Source organism: Plectrocnemia conspersa, unplaced genomic scaffold (genome assembly GCF_051122295.1).
Source record: "Plectrocnemia conspersa isolate PC_06_02 unplaced genomic scaffold, ASM5112229v1 ptg000004l, whole genome shotgun sequence".
Classification (NCBI taxonomy): domain Eukaryota; kingdom Metazoa; phylum Arthropoda; class Insecta; order Trichoptera; family Polycentropodidae; genus Plectrocnemia; species Plectrocnemia conspersa.
Window position 1 is genome coordinate 13,756,790 of NW_028277168.1, and position 17,013 is coordinate 13,773,802.

At 28.6% G+C, this 17,013-nt stretch overlaps 1 protein-coding gene across 3 annotated transcripts in view; it reads left to right on the forward strand.

Moving 5' to 3' along the window:
• The first annotated feature begins 688 nt into the window (after positions 1–688).
• The window catches only part of Bx (LIM domain-containing protein Beadex), a 71,065-nt gene continuing 54,740 nt past the window's right edge, over positions 689–17,013 (forward strand). For 2 of the 3 annotated variants that reach the window (XR_015809373.1, XM_088184707.1), the window contains exon 1: positions 689–1,096. Coding sequence is in view for 1 of the 3 variants with exons in the window: in XM_088184707.1 (XP_088040833.1) it covers positions 1,091–1,096 (6 nt within the window). In the remaining 2 variants the exon portion in view is untranslated. The remainder of the gene's footprint in view (positions 1,097–17,013) is intronic. The other variant, XM_088184708.1, reaches the window with a different exon arrangement.

Here is a 17,013-nt window from a genome sequence, read left to right on the forward strand (position 1 = left end):
TCAAAGTTTTCCCGTGCTACACCGTTAAAATATATCAGTCACATTTATTTATATCCTAACATTGAAGCTTTATTCTGTATCTTCCTAACTGTATCAGCGACTAAAAAGCAACAAGGAGTAGTATTAGTAAATTAATAAAAATACTGTTGGCTATTAACAATGGCTCAATATTATTGACATAATGACATTATTGATGTTGTAAAAATACAAGTAAAGTATCAATGCAGTAACTAAAATAAGAACTTGCATATATAGCGTAGCCTAATACCAATATTAAACTGATATGCGTTTCTGTATTTAAATTTCGTATTTTTTATGTTGTAAATTTGCCTGAGAAAAAAATTGGGGTATGGTGCTATTTAAAGTATAAATATCAAAGTATTTTTTTATATTGTGGATTTCATAAATAGAGGTAAAGGGGTTGGAGACGTTCTTAATTAAATTTGCTATTTTTATATTAGAGTTATTGTTTTGAAATTAAATAAAAAATATTTTAATTTATTTTATAATCTAATTATACTTGACTTCCTCATTAAAAAAAAATATTTTTTTTAGCTAATTATAACCCATACACCCCTAAATTGCGCACGTGTATTTGCACACCGAGTTTTGTTTATAAAGTGTCACACACACGCCGGCGCAGTGAGTGGCCCTCTTAACCGGCGAGCCTCTGAGCTTTTCGCGGCTCATTCGTCGGCTGAGCGCCGAACGGGAGGGTCGCGTTGCTATTATCGCTCCATTCCAAACATCGGATAACATCGCCGATTACGATTCTTTGAAAAACACCGGAAAATCCGGACTTTCCGGATTCGCTAGAAACAATTATAGATCTCTACTAAAAACTATTAATAACAGTCATACGCGCACGCGAGTGATTTTTTGACATTGCGACTTTGTGCAAAAGTGAATTAATTATGACGGACAACTTAAGTTGATCAGTTGATATTTATTTAAAAAAGAATGTCATCCTAATTTAACACATTAAAATAATTACATATTTATAAGTTAATATAAAGTTGTGAATTTACGTCCAACGTCGTCAAGAGTAGGATCTACGGAAGCATCGCAAAAAGCACACACCATTTATTTTATGAAGGTATTTATACGATTTTATTTATGTAATAATAGCTTATATTCGATTAATCTATTTGTAACAAGAAGGCTTGCAAACACCGAGTATAATAACGTTTTGACGTTTAACCACGTGGCCGTTTACGCATGTAAACAACAAAGCTCTTTACGCGTTATTCTTGTTCAAGATCAAAGAGTTTCATAAAATTATATATTTTTATATTGTTCGAGTAATTGCCAATTAAAAGTTATTGTTAAAATATTTATTCATCATTAATACTTGGGTAATGTTTATTTTAAACAGCGTTATTAATGAATCACTCATTCCAGTTACTATGATGTAATTAATAGCATTAATTAAATATTTATTGTATTATAAGTTTTAATTAGTTAAGTAAATAATGAGTTATTGAATTAAAAATAAGTTTTTGTAAAATTTGGCTTGATTCTATGTGTTATTTATTTAGTATAATATTTTTATATTTAATTTTGCGTTACCTTGTGGTTAAACAATTCACTCATTAATGAATAAGGATTCGTTGAAATATTTGTATTACATGTTTCGTGGTTTACCAACACAATTCTAATTAGAACAATAATTCGTAGAAAAAATGTTTGAAATTAAAATTAAACATATTAAAAATGTCTAATTGTTAAAAAATACATTTATGTAAATTTAAAGTCATATAAAATTATGATTATTTTACGAGATTGAGGCAAAATGAAATATATTTGAAAACTATAAAATAGATGTCTGGAATTACATATCCAAAGAACTGTGTTACTAAGATTTATCTATTGATCTTATAAAAATATTTATATTTTTTACAGGCTTTATTTCATTTACATACATTTATTTTAACGTAAGATTTTTTTGCATAATCACCTTATGTTTAGTTAAAAAAAGAGTAGTAAATTTTCACGTTAGATCATCGATATATTAATAAAAGTTGATATTAAAATTCTTTGAAAGAGATATACTTAACTTATGTAGTATATATTTTATTTCTAACTTCTTTGCTGAATATTTTATTTAAATTATTAAAAACATGTGTAACTATCCGTTAATGAAATGACGTCATTAACGTCATTAACAACGGTAAGTTGGTGGAAATCCCTCGTTGAGGTTTTCGGTTTATATGTATGTGTGTGTGTCTAGGTTAACCATAGCCCTCGCGGGGCGAACGTTAATTGGCCGCTGCAATTACTCACCGCGTTTTGCCTGTGGAGAGAGAGAGAAAGGGAGAATCGTCAACATAATGACTAATTAATAGATGAACCGTCGGTGAAAGAGAGAGAGACCGCAGCAGAGAGAAAGGCCGACAGGAGTGGGCTCATTAGCCGAGCGACATCAAATCCTTTTTCTGCTAAATGATTTTGTCGAGAGGACTTGTTAGCGGTGCTCCGTTGCGAGTTTGCACTCGACTAATTGACGACGCCAAAGAGGAAAATGTTTGAATTAACCGTGTACAAATTCAAAACGGTTAGTTTAATAATTTTATGAGCCTAATGAGATATTCTTAGGTGAAAAATGTTAGCTATCATAATATAGGACGGTCCGTAAATGTAGGCGTCAATGAAAATAATTAAAATCTTTGCTAATATCATACAGAAAATATATTAAATTAGATATATGTTTATGAGTAAAAAAAAAATTAAAAAGGAAAGCATTGAGCGATTTTTTCAAGTTCCAATACTTGTGTATTTTAAAGTAAAATAAAAATTTAAAGATTTAAAATTAGTGTTTTTATTTTACCAATAAATATCTATTTATTAGTATAGTTTAGAATGCTTTAGTTAATTTTACTTATGAACGAAGAATTATATGTTTTAATTATATACTAACTAACTTACCGTATAAGATAGAATACTTGGGAAATATACCAATAAATGAACAATGTTCTCTAATTAACTGCTTCATTTATATAATATTCTTACTAGTTCTTTAAGTACCTATTTTAATTTAAAGCAAATAACCATATAAAATTGTGCTTGATTGTCTTCAAATGTTGATCAAATATATTATATAATGATCTAATATTTCTTCTAATGGAGTAATTTAAATTAAAAACAGTCACAAGATTCAACATTTATTTCTAATTACTTTTTAAGCAAAGTAATGCATTCAAGTTCTTATTTAAAATAGATAATATCGTTTTAGTATTTTAGTTTTTATTATATCAAAAATTGCACAGTAGTGTTTTAGTTTTTAACTAAATTTATTCCTATACTAAAAATCAAGAGCTTCATCTTAAAATAAAAAAATAAAACTACCACCTTTTGCTTTAAATCGAACTAAAGATTTTATGAATCAGCGACAGTAGTTTTTTAGCTTTTATTATATCAAAAAATGCACAGTGAAATTATTAGTGTTTTATTTTTTGATAAATTTATTTGTCACTAAACTATGAAAGTTGCTTTTAGTTTGTTTAAGTAAAATCGGATTTATTTAATTTTATAATAAATAAATAAAAAAGATAGTGATATTTTACATTGATTTTAAGGAAAATATAAAAAAAATCTGAAGAATTTGAATAAAATTATAAGTATGAATTTTGGTTTATTATGTCGAGATTAAAATCATCTATTTATAAAAAAAAGTAAAACTAAAGCTCTATTGTGTTAAATTGAAGGCTAAATATAAAATAATCAAGATTTTATTAATTAACGACAGTAACCGTTTTTTCAACTTTTATTGAATTAATAATTTATCATTGAAAACATTATTGTTTTTGACAAAATTTATTTGTCACAAACTCTGAAAGTTGTTTTTAGTTTCGTTATTATAAAATATTAGGATTTACTTAATTTTATTATACAATGCTATATAAAAAAATATCTGAAGAGTTCGACTAAATATAGTCTAATATGTCGAAGTTAAGATCACGAACTTTATTTTTAAGCAAAATCATAAAACTATTGCTTCATAGTGCTGAAATTAAAATAATAAAGATTTTATTATTTATGGACAGTAAAAATGTTTTTAAGCCAAATCTTTTAGTGAAATAATATTTTTTTATATAAATAGCGTTTTTAAGGAAAACATATTCACTATGTATGATACAATTAAAAAACAAATGAAAAGTGTATAGAATATTATTTTTAAATTAGTCATAGTCATTCCTAATATTTTTATTAAAATTTTAAATAAAATCCCTTTTCTGGAATTTAGATTCCTGGTTAGAGAAAATATACTGAAAAAATAAACTGCTACAAATACAAGCTCTATAATAATAAATTTAAAATATTATTTTTCGCCAATGATTGTTCTTTATTTAGCATATTTTAATACGCTATTAATTTTTTTATCATACAAACTTAACGAAGTGTTTGCTTTTAATATTTAGTCACTATCTAATCACAGCAATAATAAACGAGAGAGCTGGCTGGATAAATTACAATTTTAATGGTTACCAAATACCCACAAAGCGTTTGAGATAAAATTGAAAGCATGTAAGTCAACTTTTAATCTCAACTAAACAAGTTACTGATTGCTATGACACTTATTAGTATTTTTTAATTGGGAAAATAGTTCTTTAAAAAAATCGCTTTACGCCGTAATATATTTTTACCGGAAAAATCAGCGAGCAAAATTTCCGAGCGCAATTAGCGTGGATAAAATTCTTTTATCTAAATTAATTAAGCCTAACAATGAGTAACGTACAAGGTTAATTTAGATAAAAATAATTTATACGAAACGCTTTCGTTGTGCAATTAGGAATATGTGAAATTAACCCGCGCACGAATCCACCCCTTTAAACGCTAAAAAGATACAAGATTGGTAAAGATATGGAGATTGCTTTTTTCATTCGTACATATTATTTTTTTGTAACATAAAAGTGACGCGTTATTTTTATATCAATTAGAAAGTATGCATATGTGTGTGTTCCGATAGATAATACTGGTAATTAGAATTGTTGCTTAAGTGTCAGATTTAATGGTTGTTGATAAATGAAGAGGTCATTGAAGAGTACGCTATGGCACTACTCAATGAATGAGATAACGTAGCTTGTAATACATAGTGAAATATGTATTATTACGATAACTGCACAATGATAAGCAACGTTTGTTTTGAAAATTCTGTATTACTTTTATTAAATTAACAATACTCGTTATATATAATTATATTTATCATATATATATGTATATATTTTAAAACATACAAAAATCATAATAGGAACAATTAAATCAATTATTTTTTATTACTTAATTTAGTTGTTTGTCACAGTAAATTTTATTTGTTTATTAATTAGTAATTATATAGAATAAGGCAAAAGGCATTTCTATTAAAAAAATAAAATACAGTATAATCCTATCCTAATTTATAAATATTAATAAAAAATATAACTGCAAGCATGGATAATCTGCAAACCGGATAATCGAGAGCACGAAGTTTTCTCAAATAGATCTGATTTTAAAAACGTGCTTATAATATTAAGCCGGTTATTTTACACTGACGATGTTGATATTTTAGTATTTATTTACTGATTGAGATTTGCTGTTTCATATGACTAATATAGATCAAAGTGAAATCATTCCCTCTTTTCATATTCATGATGCCGACGTTTAAAACACATATCTGATATGATATGCAATCAAACACATCATACTTTTATAAACAGTTTACTCTTAAATTATATACAACCGAATGCTTGCTGCTGTAACTTTTACTTCTGTCAACAGTCGGCTTCGTATTTCCTCATTAGTCGGAGGAATCAAAAGCAAAACATGCCACTAATTTGTGCCGCCATCTTCCTTATCAATCCAATGTCGCCAGCCGCCGCGGTTTTATAACATCGTTTCCAATTAGTCCATTCATTAATTAACAGACCATAATGACGATCAAATGGCGCTTTTAACGAAACAAATAAATAAAGCTGTATGTACCCTTTTCCGATGATTTTACATTATTTCCACATTGTGCTAATTATATCAATACAGGTGTAAACATATTTACTTGTGTAAAATTAGTATTTTATGGCTGATAGATTTTATTATATACTACTAATTAAATTCGCAGAAAGACTATTATCATTCTAATGTTTAACACTATTAGGTTACTAAATTATTTATTTGTGAATTGACCTCTAAAATATATTAGAAAATGTAATACTGAAACAATTAAATAAAAATTGATGTCGGAGTATGCATTTGAATTATAAAATAGATTATTTTAGAAATGTGTCACAATAAGTTTTTCTTTACGAGAATTATTTCTTGAAAAAAATTCCAGACCGAGAATTCTAGTTTCTTGATAAACCTTCTTTTGCTGAATTTTTTTGATAAAAATTAAATTTGTAGGAGTATTTTTATTTCTTAACAACCAATGCAATTTTTATACTGCTGGATAAGAAAAGGTTTGTCTGTGCCAAATGTTTGCAAGTATGCATGCATTCCTGGAGGCTCTTAATAGACTTCGAAAGTATTTGAACGGCAAAAACTATTCTAATTGGCCTTATTTTTGCTTTGCAAATAAAATAACTACATTAATAATCAGATAAGAAAAAACTGCTCTGCATGTGAATCAGTAGATTGCAAAAATGTATGTGGACTTACCATAAAGTTACGCCATTAAATTTGGCTGTTGGCAAATTCAAATCTCGTTTTTTTAACAATAGTTTTTTTTATTCTTATATTGTTTGAAATATGAAAAATGTAAAGTAGTAATAGCTGTTATATACAATCCTATCTACGATTCGGATATAAATATGGGAGTTCGAAGTTCCTTCGTAACCCGACACTGTAATTAATCGATTTCATTTAACGATCATTCAGTTCTCTGTTTATTATTTATATAAAGATATCAACAATAATATACTATATTTTTGTTTATAAATTGTTTTTCGTAGAATTTGATAAACAAAGATTTCTCGAAAAAATCGAGAAGTAAAAATTAAAATAATCATTTCTCGAGAAATGAAAAACTTAAAGCCTAGTCACAATACATATAGCTGCGAAGCAAAAGTCTTTAAGAGACACTAATTTAAAACAAATATTTGGAAATGTTTGTTATTAAAAATCTGCGTAGTGAAAATGTCTTTGATAAGTTTACTTTGTCGTATATTACAAAATTTTTAATTTGGTCATATTGATTTTAATTTTAATCTCAAATGTGTAATGAAATAGTAGTAATTTATTTTATTAAAATTAAAATTTTAATAAAATTTATAATCGATTTACTATATAATTATTATTTTATTATTTATTAATCTTAGTAAACTATTATTTTTAGTATTACTAATATTTTATTAATTAGCTTTTGATAAATACAATATATCTTAGATTATAAAACTTGAATACTTGCATTATTTTATTACTTTATTATATAACGAAAAATTAATGATTAAAAACCACAATTAGACTGTAACGTGCGGTTACGCGTCACAATTAATTTACGTATATTTTATATAATTATTTTAATACAATATATCTACGTTTTATTCTTATCAATATTTTAGTGTTATTTTAATTAAATTGTTTGTTAAAATAATTAAAAACGCTGTATAATTTCTTAATATAGGATACGGGTCGAAAAAATGTTGATATGTTTTCGTTCAAATGTCAAAGATATGTACGCCTAATTAGATTTTTAATCTTCTAATTGTTTTTCTACAAAAAACGTGCTGTAGATAATATGTAATACTTTTAATCATTAAATGTGTCTATCGTTAATTTTTATTACAAGATTTACGGCCGTACTTGTTTTTCGTCAAACTTCGACTGACATATTAAACAACTTTGTAATAACCAATGGCGTTTTGAACTAAAAAAATCACGAAAGTCACATGCTGTAAGGTTATGAAAAAAGTAATAAGATGGGCATCCCCTTTGCAGCAGCCCACCCCTTGTTCTTATTTTAATATAGGACGGCTAGACCGCGTCCGAAATGTAAATTGTTTTATTGGTAATATATTCGGCAATCGATCAGTGACTATCCAATTTACGTCTATAATTTTTGTGTCGAGTATTTATTTTAATAAAATCCCCCCCCCCCTCTTCTCCCCGAATTGATGAGTGGCGCAAATAATGAAGAGGCCCCTGACGAGGGTTGGGCAAAACGGAGAGTGTAATAACAGTTTTAGAAACTTTTAAATTGCCCAAAGTCGATACATCCAGAATGGATATTGCTTTTTTATGAGCAATTCGGCGTCGCCGAGGCCCGGCCGTATTCAGACTAGGAGACATTTGAAAATCGACTTTTGGTTTTAATATAGAAAAAAAATAGCGACCGATACGTATTTTGGAAAATTAGTTTTCGATGGGACGTCGTGACCCATCTTTGTGAATTATTACTTTGGATGCGGGATTTTTTTCTTGCGATATTTGGGATACAGTGCGCTCTGCTACTATTATATTTTTATTATATATACATATACTCGATTCTAACTGACCGGATATAACATTAAATAAATGTGTAATAAATAAGGTTGAAATAAAATCAATTTTATTAAGTGGATATCAATTTTAATTTTTTCACACATGATTGAACCAAATCAAATTTTTTTGCTTTAAATAAAAATTACCATATTGCTATTTTTATTTACTGTTAATTGACGATCAATGTGAAAACTACTTTAAAATGGCCTTTAACTTTAACATTACTCACTCAAAATAGCAAAGAATCATAAAAAGCGTCTTAAGATGATTTGACAATTTCATTTTCACTAAAAGCAGCACTGAAAAATGTCTAAAAAGTAATCTTTTAATTTCTTTATTTAAATGAATTAAAGTCACCTATATAGTTTTTTTATTGTAAAGTTTACAATTACAAGGTTGGCTAATTTTCAGTTACGGTTGTCAATATTTTTATTTATTTAAGATTATAAATATATTACATTTTGGTTCATGTAAAAAAATTGTTAATAATCTGATAAATAAATTATGTGTCGTAATACAATATTTTCTATTGGGCATTCGGTGTCCATAAAATAATTCTCTTAGATTTGGAATGCGATATTTAGGTATAAATATATTGATTTACGAGTGTTTCGCAATGCGAGCAATTTTTAAATCATATTTGACTTGATAAACGAGCGCTCTAAATATTATGTCACTTTCTCCCCAATTGAGCGGATGATTCTTCACGACAATCGATGATTTTTTTGTAGTGAAGATATACCATTTAGAAAATATTTTGCCACTCATGCCAGTATTGTTGGTTATGGATAATGCTCCTGCATATCATCCAGACCTCGAGGACGACTTATTGGAGGAATTTGAGTTCATCAAGATCAAGTTCTTTCTTCTCAATAGCACTCTATTACTCCTCCCCATGTACCTAAAGGTCATCTCGAACTTTAAAAAACTGTACACAAAATCACAATTGTGACAAGTGACCAAAAAAATCATACCTATTATATATCTTGAGCTGACTCAAGATCATCTCAAAAGCATGGTGTGGGTTACAAAGGGTATCCTTAATTCTGCTTGAAGAAAACTATGGTCTAATTGCTTTGATGGAGTTGGTCATGAACTTTTGTGTTCTTGAGATATTGATTGATATTCATGACAAGGAGCTGACCATCGAAGAACTAATAGAACTTCATCGCGAGCAACAGCACAAGGCTACATAAAAGGGAGATTGGAAGAGACTGAGAAACCACTCACTTCAAATTAAATCAGCGATATCCGTTAAATGTAGGAAGCAGTGCAAAATTTCATGGAAAAATACAAATATAGCAGTGCGACAATTCAATGTCACATTTTTGCCAAATCCTCATAAGTGTCATTGAATAGTTTTTAGTTAAAGTTTCATGAAAAAATCATTGATCAGTGACGGACAACAGTGATTCAGATATAAATAAATATTTTTTTAAATTATTTTATAATTAAAAATATACAAGTATTTTGAATTAATCATTTTTACGACATATTAATATTTTTGGGTTTTAGGACGCGAATTGAGTTTATATTATTTCTTACGTGGAAATTTGTTTTGATATACGAGCAGACTTACGAAAAGAATTATGCTCGTAAACTGAGGTTACAATTATATAAGTAAAAAACTATATATTTTTTTGTTTAATATTTATAAGATAGAAATTGCTCATTATTTTTTAAATACCTAATATTATGTACAACTTAGTTCGATTTTAATTATTCGTTACGATATTTATTCGTGAGATTAAAAAAATCTAGGTAATCCTAATCTGTGATGTTTGATCAAAATTATAATTATATAATTATCACTAATTCTAATCTCCTAGACACAATAGAAATTGTAAAACACTAAGATCCATATGAGATTCGAACCCAGATCTTTTAAGTCAATAGCGACTTATACCGCTCGTTTATTTTGTTGGTATTAAATTCAATTAAACTTATTTCTACAGACATGTATCGTACGATGGTCATTTGTAATGATTCGTTGAGATCATATTTTATTTATTATTTAATACAGTCACAATAACCCTCAAAGAGAACAAACTTCTTGATTCTAATCTTTGCAGTATTTCCAATAGCCATATATTTTTGTATTATTCTAATTATCAACAGTTTTTAAATTGCTCATATTTTTATTCGATCATGAAATGGCCATATTAATTACATATAATAATACATTTTAATGTTCATAAAATCGATAATGCATAAACTATATTTTTAATTTATAAAGTTCAATATACACAAATAATATAAAACAATCCTTATTGATCAAAATCTCGTACATACTTTTGCTGTCAAACAATAGAATTTTCAAAGCAGATTCGAATTTATGGAATCGGTCCAATATGCAAAAGGTAATTATGATCGGTTGAAGTGGGAGCAAACAGGGCATGTCGAAGGGCATATATCGAATATAATAAAAAAGGGTCGCCTCGGGCTCCACCATCACAATAAACGGTGACTCTTTGAATGGCCGCGCCGATTTGGACAATTAGCTCTCGAGAGCTATCTGGCCATATAATCGAAATAGATCGATCAATTTACCGTTTGACAAATTAGACGATTACTTTTTGATTTGCGCCCTTATTTCCTGTTAAATTTCAAGTGTGTGTATACACATGTGTTTATAACCAGTATGTTGCGTAGCGAAGGGAGAGTTTAACCCGCTGAAAGCTGGAACGTCTTAACCTATAGCTAGTACATGTGCAAAAAGGCAGATGGAAAATGGAGCATAACGTGCATAAGTTCAGACAGGTAAAGGCAAATACATATTTCATATAGTTTCACAATGGGTAAATCCAAATGTGCAGTCCAATAGTCTTGTCTACCTTTGTTGATGTTTTTATAATAAATTTTAATAATTAATAGGCAACATAAGAGTTATATGTAACTTGTTTTTGGCAAGATTCAAAAGAAGAACAAGCAGATTAGTTTATAATATTATTCATAATATTGATCTACTTTTGCATCAGAAACTTAATTATAAATTAAAGAATGGCAAATATTAAATTAAATAAACCACTATAATTATTATTCCTAACTACGACGTATCTACTATAATTTTTATTAAAATTACATTTCAATATTGAAATCAGGCAATAAGGGAATATCAATTAGTTAATAAATTATAATAAAAACTATGTATGTATTTAAATAATAGTGTCATTCTTTAACCATTTAACAAACAATTTTCTTATTGACTAGACAGATATTGTTATTTTATGTAATAATTAAATATTTCAAAATACTTTTATTATTTGAGTATCAAAATAAAATCTTCTTACACTTAAAAAAATAATTGCCTTTAAATAATGATTTATATAATTTAAAATAAAATATAATTGAATCACAACAATAGGCTAGTTTCGTCTTACATTGTAAACAGGCCCGTTGCAACCCTTCCGTCGAGGGTTTCGTGATTTGTTTATCGGCCATTAAAAGCTGCCACGGTAATTTGAGCCGTAAACAGACCATTAATTAAATGCAATATGCCTTGAAATTGGATACGCTACTTTAATGTATTATTATCGTCGACCACTGCTTTGTAGCTATACAAAAAGCTCTATACTTTATTTACACTAATGTATTATTACAAGCTAAAAATAGAAAACTTCACATATTCATTAAAAAAATATTCTCACCCTTGCACGAAATAATAACATTAAAAATGGCTAAACATATAAATTAGCAGAGAAAATAAAATCATAGCTAATAACTGTATCAACTTGTGTTGTGGTTTTTTTTTTGTTAAAAATTATATCAAAATATATTTGACTGTATTGATTTGTGAAAAAAATTGTTTTGTCAATTGATTTACAAAATGTTTTTAATAATCAGTTCTGAATTTTTGTCGCAAAAAAACACAAGTCATACATGAACTAAAAAGGGAAATGATGTAAGATTAATGAACAATGATTTTATTATTATTAAAACGATGGTTAAATTGTTACAAAATACTTAAAGTTAGAATCGCTTTACATAATAATATAAGAATAGATCTCTAAATTAATATTTATTTCCTATTTTGCTACATATTAACAATAAATGTCAAGGTGTTTAAGACAGTTATTGTTATGCTTGATATATTTAAGTAATTGAACGGAATCAAATGATTTTCAACAAAAAAATCTTAAGGAAAATTAGATCAAGTTCATTTGACTTCGATGCAGTTTATAGCTATCGATTTTTTTCATCAAAGATTTACAAGATTAAGGTAATTTTCAGAAGCATAAAAATGTATTTTATTAAAATAATATTTTATTTACAGATATGTTATCAACAAATAAACTCAATTTCTGTAATTTACAGTCATTGAATTTGAAATATTAAAAAATGCAGTTAATAGATTTTAGATTTCCCTTTCGGAGATTCCAACATGAGCCCTCTGCTCTTCACGTTATTTATGAGTTTCGAGCTCAATTTTTAATTTTAATGAATATTTTTATTATTTTTTATTTATTTTATCATAAATATTCTTTAGCTCAAAATGTTGTTCTTTGATATCGGAATTTCTGTGATTCGACGTGTATATTATTTTTCATTAAATTTTATGTGGGGTGGTCGCTGCAGGGTTAAATCAGGTGTCGTCAATTCGGGGCCGTGGCAGTGGGAAGCGTCAAGGGGATCAAATTTTATATTTGGCATGAAAGAATTGCAATTATTCAAAACGAATCGAAAGAAAACAAGCGGGCATAGGTTGCGGAAATTGGCGGTGCCGATTGGAAATTCGCGAACGCCACCGTCAACGTGCCCAATTCGGATATTTTACATATTAACGAACAAAAGAGTCGTGTAAGCTCCCCAGCGATCGGTTTCGATTTACGCTCGTTGCGAAATTGGAAAATATAATGTTTTTTAATGCAAACGTGTTCATTGGCCGGCCATATTGGATGACCAATGTTTTTTTCCGATTCGAGATAAATATACAGATAAATATAAAAAAAATGTAATTAAAATATTAAAGAATATGTTTGCTCCGATTTTATTAAAAATATTAAAAAAATATACATTTGCTTATCTTATTATCTTGACTTTAAACGTTGCACTGTTGTGTAAGCTCCGTTTTTTCTATGGTTATGGATGGAACTGCCAATCATGAATCAATTTGAGGATTTTGAGACGTGAGGTTGCTGAGGATTTTAATAAATATTTATTATGATTGAGTTACTGTAATAACTTTTAACATGTCTAACGCGTTCGTCACGTGTGATATTTTGGCACGTTGATATATAATATATCGAAGGCTGGCTACCGCAGAGTTTGGATGCTGTGTGGATGGGGGTGCGATCCAGCATGGAAAATAATATATGTAGCGACGTCTGTTACTGGGCAAGAACGAGATATGAAAGTCGAGGATTGAAAGAAAAGATATTACCTTCTTTATTGAAATACGTTTCTGAGACGGCCGATGTGGGTGTTGTCCCTAAACATACTTATGGAAAGGTTAACTGTACGATCGGGAAAATTGCATCGAACCGATTCGAAAACAAATAATAATATAACACATGACAAAAATATAATACAGATCAAAACCACCTACGGTAATGAAGTATCACACGACCTTTGCCATTTGGAGATATAATTACACACACACATACATATATATATGTTATTGAGGCGTTGTAAGAAAAAACCGTAGTGACGAAGACTTCTGGATGGGCATCTGATGAAGGCTTTACTCCGCGGACGATGGTCCGCAGTGGAGGCTTGTGATGGGGCTATAACCAACCAAAGGACGATTCAAACATATTGTCCTGGCTTTCCCTGACATAGAGACACCATTTTATCATTTGTTAACTAAAGCAATCAGCATCAAATTTGTCTTTTAAATTGATAGACTACCTATAGATACGCTACCTCACCATGTCCTCGCCATCTCTATAAAGGAAATGTTCAAACGAAAATTAAATATGAAATGTCTTTCTCGCAAACAATCCAATAGAAAACTACACTTCTTGGCAAACGGGCAATCTGTGTCCGATTATCCCGGGCTTTCCGGGCTGTCCGTTCACGGCTCACGGCCCGACTCACGCACGCTTCCCCCCCGCGCACCGCACCTCATAACATATGCATCCCGGAATTGGATATATTATGTGCCCCAATGGCGCGCGTCCTCCCTGACCGTATAATGTAATAGGAACTGAACGTATTTGTCGGGGGACGGATTGGGGCGTGAAATAATAAAAAAAATATAATATGAAAAACGTTTCCGATCATTGTGAAGTTTAGAATTAGTCGCGGTTTTCGTAAACAGTAGGTGGAAGTGATTAGTCGAGCTCATTGTTTTGAATGGTTGGTGTTTGATTTGGTTGAAAATAATCTAGATGTAATTTTTTAGTATCTTGGGTTCAAAGAATTAAACACCAAATTATTATGAATTATAATTAATATACGAGCTACGATTATTAAAATGATTTAATTAAAAATCTGTAATAAAATTATTTTATTTAAAAAAAAAAATCTAAAATAAATTAGTTATTATTTCAGTATCTAGAATAAATATTTTATGCAAAAAAGTCTATTCTTGCTAAAATTACATAGGTGTATTAAAAGCCGGTTTTTTTAGAAAGAGTAGATTTTGGTTTGAATTTAAAAAAATTGATTAAATTATGCATTGGCATTTTTTTCTTATGTGTATTAAACATTTGGTCTAGGCAAGGGGAAATTGAATATGCTTTTTTATTTTATTAAACAAAATTTAGAACATAAATGTTATATTATATTAATTAATCCAATACCTCTCTAATATTGCATATAGAAAATAATGATAAGCTGTCAATATAATATTTTTTTCAAAATAATTACATATATGTGTATTTTTTTATTTTCAATAAAAAAATAAGGCTTCTAAACATAAATCATAAACTTAAGAAACAATTAAAATGCAAATCAACCAGTAATTCTCAACCTTCTAACTTGTAAAATTAAAAAAAACATGTCTTAATAAAATCATGATTTTGCTCTTGACAATAAATGCGCCTCCTTAACTTTTTTTAAAACAAGTTTATTTGATAGGTATAATGATGAACATAATAATGAACACGCTAGTATTCTATTAATTAAAAAAAAATAATAAAAAAAATTTAATTATAATATCGATCGATGATCCAATAACGACTATTGTCCGCCAGTTTAAAACTTTTCCAGGGTCGAGTGTGTTTGCGTACGAGACACCCGCGAATGGGACAAGTCAGTAGGGATGGGACCACGAGGGGAGAGGGGCGAGGGTATGGCGAGGGGGAGGGGGCAGGGTTGATGCAAATCTTATTTCTGTTCAAAGGATAAAAGAGAAAAACCAAGAATTATTTGTGTTGAGTCCGGGCGCGTCCCGACATAAGAGGATGGGTGTCCGCTAGTGAAATTGCTTTTCAATCCCTCGGACTTTGGACTTGTAAAGAAGTTATTACCTTTATATACACACACGCGCGTCCGTACGTATGTATGGGCCAGCATCCCATGCTCGGGCCCTCGTATGTAATATTCCTTATATCTCGGGGCCATATCTCCGCGTTTTATTAAAAACGCATCGCATCCGCTTTGTCTACTACGGACGATACGTAATATAGAGCGTTTGTCCTTTTGAAGCGATGACCATTGTGTTCTTGCTCCTGTTTGTTACTAGTAGCCAGGCAACTGTTATATTTTGGCGACATGACACTCTTCAGGTCATAATTAAGACATCAATATTCAAATATACCATTTTTTTGTTTATAATATTAATTACAATGTATGAAGATATTAAAGACAAAAGAAACAATTTAAATTTGTTTTAAATTAATTTAATTTATTATTATTGTTTTACTGATGTTAAATATAATTAATTAATAGCTCGTAGGTACAATTTTTTTTAACTCAAGTATAAAACACTTATTAGTGTATCTTCAATAAGATTAAACGTATTGTTCGATGTGGCGCATTTATAAATACCACATTCGTTTGTTCGTTGTCCTTCTTTTCAGTTGACAATTATAGAGTGAGTCACTTTAAACTTAAAGTTGGAGTTGAATAAAGGCCACCTGAAGATTTTTTGTAAATTGTCTAATCAAACTTAAGAGCCAAAAATATATTTTATATTTAACCAGCTAAAATGTAAGGAATTATTTTGTGTAAGGATTTTGCTAAATGTAATTCATTATTATTAAAAAATAACTTTGTGAATTGATATATTATGATCAATTAATTAATTAATTATTTACACGAAATACCTATGTTAATTTTATTTATAATTGTATAAAATTTAATTAAAACATTCTCAGTACAATAATTAAACATTTTGTTGTTATAAATTAATTTTAAAACAGTGCGATATTTTCTTAGAAATCTTTAAAATATATTTTAAACATGATGTGTATCAACCACAGCTGAGATAACTAACCACAATTAGTGGCATTAAAGTAAAGAAAATATAAATTATAAAAAACTTAATCACTTTAAAATATATAGTACAAAATAACCTTAAACCACAAATTTATTAGCAATTACATATGTGAATATTTAAGGTTAATAAATTATTTAATTTTGGTAGCAATGATATGGTTTTAATTATTGTATTTTTATTAA